We start from the raw sequence: 7,899 nt of genomic DNA, 5'->3' as shown, positions 1-7,899 counted from the left end.
TACTGTAGTCAACATACTAGTCAATTATTATGAGGGGTAAAAATAAAATTTTGTCACCAAGATAACCTTTCAGTCCAAGCTCATGCTGTGAGCTTAATAAATGTTTCTTTGGCTACTAGAATGTGTTTAATTTACTGAACATTAGTTATTAACTAATGAGGTCAGGAGAGGAAGCAGAAGAATTGAGCTTCCTGGCAAAAACTCCAGAGTTAAACATGTTACCCATATACATTATAGCAAAGTGTTGGTTAATCCAGGCAGCAAATCAACACACAATCAGCTGCATGTTGACATGTTGAATTTATATAAATTAGGTGTTCAGGTAGTACCATTGGAAATGTGCTTTACCTCAACATTGTGATCCAAAGTTAAATCTCCATGGTACCATATTTTCAGCTGGACATTTTCAGCTTAAATTGAGCAGATGTTAGCTGTAATGAAAAAGTAATGGATTGTAATGCTCCTTCTTTGATTCCAGCAAGTGGCAAGTGAAAAGAAGCATATGCTTGACTGATTATGTATATGATAGTCTTTATTTTTTGGTAGCTGACAAGGTGTAAATTAGTAGAAAAATGGACAGCACGAAGAAAGAATCAGATCTAAATCCATGCTATTAATCTGCATGAATGCATTCACTAATGGCTTGCACAGCAGAGGGAATATCATATAACACAGTGAATGCCTTTAGTGGCTTTATAGTCATATTTTCGTATGTTGTATTTTTGGCCACAACAGTGATTTGATATATACAGAAATGGACTTTCAAAAAGAAAACTACACTGAGAAATATTAACCCGAGTAAGAAGTGTGACAACTCTGTTCCTCCTTAGCATACGTAGCCTATAAGAAAGGCAGTACTTAAAAGCATGGACTACTATTCCTGCAGTGAAAACGGATTTTACTATTAGCGGTTTTGTACTGTAATTTAACTTGCATAAATTTTGCACGTGTATTAGTTAAGTGTTGTCAACGGTAGATGGCAGTGTGCGCGCATTAAACGGGGTCAATTGCGCAAAAGATGTTACAGCATGAAAAGCAACCTTTCCGAATCAAAATATTGACTTCCAATACGCTTATTTTAAATTATTATGCTTATTTTGAAGAAAAATGTCAATGCTATATAAAAAACAATACAAGTGTACTAAGAAAATTCATAGCAAAGTAGAATAATTCTTTTCATTCTTTACTTTAAGCTCAGTCTGTTTAGCATATATATATTTTTTTAATGACAAAATTGCCAATAATATCAGCCCACTCCTAGAATCCTGACTTAAAACACACGTTACCGCTTCCAAATATCTTTCCAAAGGGGGGCGCTATCTGAATACAGAGCAACAGGCATTCAGTGTTACTCACATTCAAGATATTAACACTATCTAAAGAGCAAAGGGGAGTTTCCAAAGTCATCAAGTCCATCCAACTTTGCCATTTTCGGCCAGAGACCACTGAAAATGACTCCCAAGAAGACTGCCGCTCCCTTCCTATGGTTTTCTTTTTGCTTTGGGAATGTTCTTGAGGCAGTGGTGCTGGGATCGGTGCAGTACCCCTCTGATAACGGGCTCCACTCACATCTGGATGCGCGCGGTCCTGCAGAAGCCAGCGCGAGCTCTCGGAACGACTCCACATCTGTTCATGTTCCGTCTTACATGATCTCTCTGTACAGGACTCTATCGGAACTGGATCGACGGGGAAGCAACGGCAGCCAGACGCGCTCCAGGAGATATGCCAATACAGTGACCAGCTTCATTGACCTGGGACAAGGTGAGTGAGATTGATCCACCGGTGAGACAGACAGACAGATAGATAGATGGGTTGTAAGATGATCTGCTTGAGGCCATCGGTCTGGATTTCATTCCTTCAGATTGGGCCTGAAATGTTTATTTTGATATATTATACTTGGCACATAAAATCATCAATTGTAATTAATGGCATAAGGTATACGCTGCAGTAATAAATCATGCTTGTAATATGACAGCTGACACTGTAAGATGATTGATCTCGGTGTGACTGATAGTAAGACTTTAAGTTTATACATGAGGACAGTAGAGTATATTTCACCCATGATATATAGAAATTTTCTGATGCTCTGGATATTATTATTATCGAATAATATTATTTGTTGCCGATAACAATATTGTTACTAATATTAATCATTATAATTACGAACCCTTATTATCATTATTATTATTGATGGCACATCATTATGACTCCAGAAAAAAAGATGGCAATAAAAATATCTTAATTTTGGTCTGTGCATAAATTGGAGAAATGTGTAGTTTTGCGTGAATTAGAATTATGCGTATAGCCTGTCCTTTGGCCGTTCAACTAGTAAAGAGACATAATTTATTAAATACTCTGCCTCAGTGATGGATTGTTATAATGTAAATTCGCGATCCCATATGTACAGCTCGAGTTTAATTTCGTTCAGGATCATCTACATCTCAATAATATTTTCGAAATACATAAAATTCCCAAAAAGAAATATGAAGTCAAATGTCTCAAATTTCCAACATCTGTGACAAATAAACTTCAGCAGCACCTTGAGCTAAAGTATCTAAAACGGAGCACGCGTTCTCCCCTCCAGGTGTTGCTGATAAAAGATAGAGAAACATTTTAATTTAAAACTTATGTTCAAATAAAGATTGTCACGTAAAATACAGGATTTGTGAAATGCAGTATGTCAGCTTTCCTCCCGACCAAATATATGGAGATATGCGTGAAAAACTTTTTCTTTTCTTTTTTTTTAGTATTCAAAAAGGTTCTTCTGTGTTCGATAGATTGAAGTGACATTCATATATTGACAGGCCAGTTATTACATTTGAGGGCACAGCCTTTGAATAATAAAAAGTGCACAATGCCACATCTGTTCAAGAGTATTAAGGGTAATAATTAGCATTATATGCATTCCAAGCATTATATTTCACTCATATTTTCCCATATTTTGCGAATAGTGAAGAGTCATGAAATTTTATTCGAACTCTATTAGTTCTTATAAAGTAAATATAAAACCATTGGCACACACGCACAAAACGGGGCACAGTGGTAGATATGACATTACAATCTTAATATATTAAATGAGTAATGTAAAAAAAAAAAAAAACAATTTAAATCAACAATTTCAATAGCATTTTTTCTGACATTAATCTTAGACTATGCATAGGTATATGAGGTAGCAATCATTCTGACCAGTTCAAGTGCTAAAATGAACTGTGACATGTTTAAATATTTAATTATATACCTTCACATATACATCTGACGCTTATGGGTCCAGAATTTTGTTGTTGGTTCAATGGTAATGTGTTTGGTTTGAATATGAGTTGTTTCTGGTTCAAATCTGGCTTGGGAGTGCAGCATGGCTTTGTGTAAAGATTGTCCCACCTGTCCCCATCATAAATGATGCCAATGCAAAATGTCAATGTAAAAAAAAAAAAAAAACTAAACTAAATCCATAACATAGTTTGGTGACCAAATTATGACTGTGCATTGTCTGAAGCCAATAAACAGCAAATACAGACACTAGATGTAGGCCCAAGGAACTTGAGTCCCTGCCTGCCTCGGCTCATTTTCTAGGTTATGTCATTGTTTAGTCTGGCAAGCGGATATTAGCTTTGAGGAGGATGCTTTACTCTACACCCCTCCCCTCTGTTCACCTTTCATTTTTATAGCATTCCTTTGTCTCAGAAAGGAGAGAAATATATAGTGCTTTTCTTTCAAAACACCTCTTTTGGATGCTCCTTGGATGTAGCACCATAGGACAGGTACAGCATTTGTGGCCAAACCCCAAAAATCTGGTGGCTCGAAACAGTTTACAATTACCATTATTCTCAAGGTTCTCTCGTAATATAACATCAATATGATATGTCCCAATCTGGCCTTGGGTTTTTGTGCAGCCAGCTCATATTGGAAGAATCCTCTTCATGTTTACCCCATGAAACTGTGGTCTCTATATCAGGTTGCATAGTACTCTGGGTTCCATTTCTTGAACTGGATGTCAAGATGTCAACATTGAAGCTTGTTTTACTCTGAGCGTAAAGTCTGGTCTCTCTTAGCAAAGGTTGGTTCTGCATCCTTTCAGTCACGGATGAGACTGAGTATTGGATGTGTTCTTTTAGCCAATTTCTTTCTCCAGACAAAAAGGAAAGGACAACATCTTGCAGTCAGAGATTTTGTTCCCTGCAGTGATTTCAAGTTAGCTGTGCGAATAATGAAAGACCACTTCCAGTTCATGGTGGCCACAGAAAACTGAGGTCCACCTCAGCTTGAAATGTTACCTAACATTTAATTACACCCTTAAGCCACCCACCTTTCAAATTTACTACATCCTCCTGAGGACATATAGTGGAAGGAGGAAGGCTGAGCATTTCCAATGTCCTGCCAAACCTTCTTCTCACTCAATCAGTGTAATTAGCAGATGCTGCCAAAGGCCGACACAGTCTGACAGGTCAGCCAAATGCTCTCCACCTGGTCTCCGTGAGCATGCTGCACCTCGTGTTTGGAGAAATCATTCAGGCCCTTGAATGTTATTCTCATTGAGTAGAAGGACTGACAATTTGCGTATGCCATTTTCTCAAAAGCCATATGTAAGACCGTTTATAGTAAGGTGAGGAAACGCATTCATGTCTGCCTCTTGCTGCATTAACTCTTAAAATTCCTTCTTCTATTTCTTATTTCAATGCTAATCAATCCTTTTTCTTATACCTTCAGATGATCCTTCTCTAAAGTTCCACCAGCAGTACACATTCGACCTGTCTGGTCTCTCACGACTGGACGAACTGATGGAGGTGGAGCTGCGGGTTCTGAGGAGGCCACCGCCTGATGTGTTAAGTTTACTCTCCACTGGTGGGAATTTGTATCGACTACTCCTTCACACCTGCTCCCTCCCGGGATCCTCTAACCAACCTCGGCTCCTCACTTCCAAGACCATTGATCTTCTAGATACCTCTTCAGCCAAATGGGACGTGTTTGACGTTGGCACAAGCGTGAAGACCCACCTCAAGTTGAACAGGGCCGCAGAAGGCAGCAGGCCGTTGTGCTTCAGCATATCCGCCATTTCTGATTCAAATAACGAGGTGGTGCATCCCGGCATGCTGGGTCTGAGCCATGAGGATCAGCAGACCCACGAAAGGGCCTTACTGGTGGCTTTTACTCGAGCTCGGAGGAAGGAGAACCTCTTTAGGGAGATCCGTGAGAAGATAAAGGCCATGAAAAGTCGTAAATTTCCTAATCCTGCACCCGAGCATGGTATTAAAGGTCATCCGAGACATTGGCGGAGGAGGCGGACTGCACTAGCAGGCCGTTCTGGTGTAGGACCCGCAACAGGAGGCGCCGGCGGAGGAAAGGGTGGTGGCAGACGGAGAACACGTTGCAGCCGGAAGCCGCTTCACGTGAACTTCAAAGAACTGGGTTGGGACGACTGGATTATTGCGCCGCTTGATTACGAAGCTTATCACTGTGAGGGTTTGTGTGACTTCCCCTTGCGCTCACACCTGGAACCGACCAACCACGCCATCATCCAGACTCTCATGAACTCCATGGACCCGGAGTCCACCCCTCCCAGTTGTTGTGTTCCTTCTAAACTCAGTCCCATCAGCATCCTGTACATTGACTCTGGGAATAATGTGGTTTATAAACAGTATGAGGACATGGTGGTGGAGAGTTGTGGGTGCAGGTAGCAATGTGAGTGAGGGGTGAACTACCCCTGGACACTATCCGAATGCTGCCGCTGCCTCATACGCAGAGGCCTCATATGTGGGCAAGATGAAGGAGTCAGAGCTGGTGAGATGGACCGTGTGTAAATGTGTGACAACGAGCATGTGTGTATGTTCAGACGGCGACAAGACATTGAGTTGTGTTTTAGAAGTGAGCGAAGGATATGTGTGCCGAACAGCTCCAAATTCCCTTACAACACCAAATAAACAACTCCTCAACGGAAAATGAGAGAAAACATAGGCTTTCCAGAAAGTATTTTACATACTGTTAATATAAACTCAATGATAGAGTGTTGAAGTATCCTTGCAGCAGCGGTAGAAATGTTGGCCCCGTTAAGACTCTGTCAGAGTCTGAGAATCTGTCAGCGGTAGCACGCAACTATAACATGTATAACAGTTAAAGGTGCTTTGCATGACAGTCAGCTTATATTCAAGATGAAATAGCTCAGAAGAATTTCGATAGTGCCTCTGAAAATGTTTCTCCGTGGAGTCTGGTGGCCTTAATTAAATATGGCATTGACTGAGTGAAAGTTTGAATCCATTCTAAATCTAAGGGGTCCAAGTTTAACTGGTTAGCATGGCCTCATTAGCCCCTGCTGGTAGATGTCGTAACTACACCATGTGGTTGCAAAAACATCTTTATCAACTGACGACCATTCAAAATAGCTGTATTTTATTTAGGTGTTTTACCAGTGCACAGGGCTTTCTTAAACATGTAAAATTGACATTTTTACCCAGTCTTTTGTCATAGCTCAGGATAGTCACTAGTAAAGGATTGGGGACTGTGCATGTGTGGCTTCATCAGCCAATCAGCATTTGTCATGATATCATTTTTCTGCAGCTTTGGAGTGATTAGTCAGTAGTAGTCAACAGTAGGGTATATGGTTTTCCTTTTTGGAGCTTCAGATGCTTCTAAAACCAACAGGCCAATGTAATAAACCATAACATTGTTAAGCACATCATTTTATATTCTTAAAATAACATAGTTAATGCTAAAAACTAAAATTAAGCTATTTAATGAGAATGAGAACCCAGGCGTTTTATGTTGATGACACATTTGGCTTCGGACAGACGATAGAGCTGCATTATAGTACATGATGTGTGCAATATGTGCAAGATAAATGACTTCATTGCATTGAGCGACCTAAGACCTTATTTTGTGAAAGGCATTGTGGAGCCAAAATCAAAATGATTGTTTTGTTTTATTCTGACACCAGATTTAGCTGTTTGAAGACTTCAGTGTTCACCTGCATTTACTGAGAGAGTTTGTTTACTTGAGCTGGTAATTAGATTAGATTACATTTATCCTTTAATGTCATGTCTTACTATGGGTTATCATACAAATCCACTGTTTCCTCAAATGTTTAATTTAAATCGTTTATTTATGAATGACAGCCACAAGGTAAAAAGGTGCCTTGTCCCATAATATAACAAAAACAAAAAGGAACCTAATTTATGCCCAATTTAAATGCTTTAAAGGGTTCATCATTTATTTACCCTCATGTCATTCCAAACTTGTATGATTTTTTTTTCTCTGTTGAACATAAAAGAAGATGTTTTGTAGAATGTTCAAACTCTCCATAGACTTCCATTGTATGGACAAAAAACATTTCTCAAAATATTTTTTTATATTCCACAGAAGAAAGAAAGTTTGGGTGAATTATCTCCTTAAATTCATGTTAGTTTATATGAAAGTTTTAGATAGAACTTCTTCTGAATGACATCAAGCCACAAGAACAAAATGAAAATAAGCTTCTAGCGTTCATTAATCTCAGTGTCAGAGCAGAAATATTTGCCTGCTTACTGTTTATATAACATCAACTGTTTCCTCTATGAAGAAATACAAAGCAGATTTTTAATTCATAACAGCAATTGTTTTTCTTTTTTTGACATTTCTCCATGGTAATTCCCCTCAATCAATGTTAGTCTCATTGTATGGGAATGATAATCACCCAAATTGTCCACGGTGGCAGTATGAAAGTTACATTCCTAAATCAACAGACCACAGAATCTGCATCTGTGCAGTTCAGAACAATATAATGGCACGAAATCTGAAGAAAACTTCCTGTGTGGTTTTACGGTACATTACTGTTGTGACCGTTAGTTTATAAGCTTGTTGTTTTGATTGTTTGTAAGTACTTTTGCAGAAGTAAATTCAATTTACCATTTAAAATTATGTTGAAAACAGTTG

The 7,899-nt window shown here is 38.9% G+C and overlaps 1 protein-coding gene across 1 annotated transcript; it reads left to right on the top strand.

Moving 5' to 3' along the window:
- The first annotated feature begins 1,317 nt into the window (after positions 1-1,317).
- On the top strand, positions 1,318-6,009 carry LOC107697735 (growth/differentiation factor 6-A-like). Its single transcript, XM_016498567.1, has 2 exons — positions 1,318-1,761; positions 4,705-6,009. Exons 1-2 carry the CDS (start codon positions 1,452-1,454, stop codon positions 5,670-5,672), a joined length of 1,278 nt encoding a protein of 425 aa, XP_016354053.1. The 5' UTR covers positions 1,318-1,451; the 3' UTR covers positions 5,673-6,009.
- Positions 6,010-7,899: the final 1,890 nt, after the last annotated feature.

Source organism: Sinocyclocheilus anshuiensis, unplaced genomic scaffold (assembly GCF_001515605.1).
Source record: "Sinocyclocheilus anshuiensis isolate Anshui unplaced genomic scaffold, SAMN03320099.WGS_v1.1 scaffold446, whole genome shotgun sequence".
Lineage (NCBI taxonomy): Eukaryota > Metazoa > Chordata > Actinopteri > Cypriniformes > Cyprinidae > Sinocyclocheilus > Sinocyclocheilus anshuiensis.
This window is presented reverse-complemented; position numbering and strand designations above follow the sequence as displayed.

What these genes read in the sequence shown, in the direction of transcription:
- LOC107697735 (XM_016498567.1), top strand. Translation starts at nt 1,452, where the DNA reads ATGACTCCCAAGAAGACTGCCGCTCCCTTCCTATGGTTTTCTTTTTGC. An exon ending in CTTCATTGACCTGGGACAAG is followed by an intron (nt 1,762 to 4,704) that starts GTGAGTGAGATT and finishes TTATACCTTCAG; the next exon opens with ATGATCCTTCTCTAAAGTTC.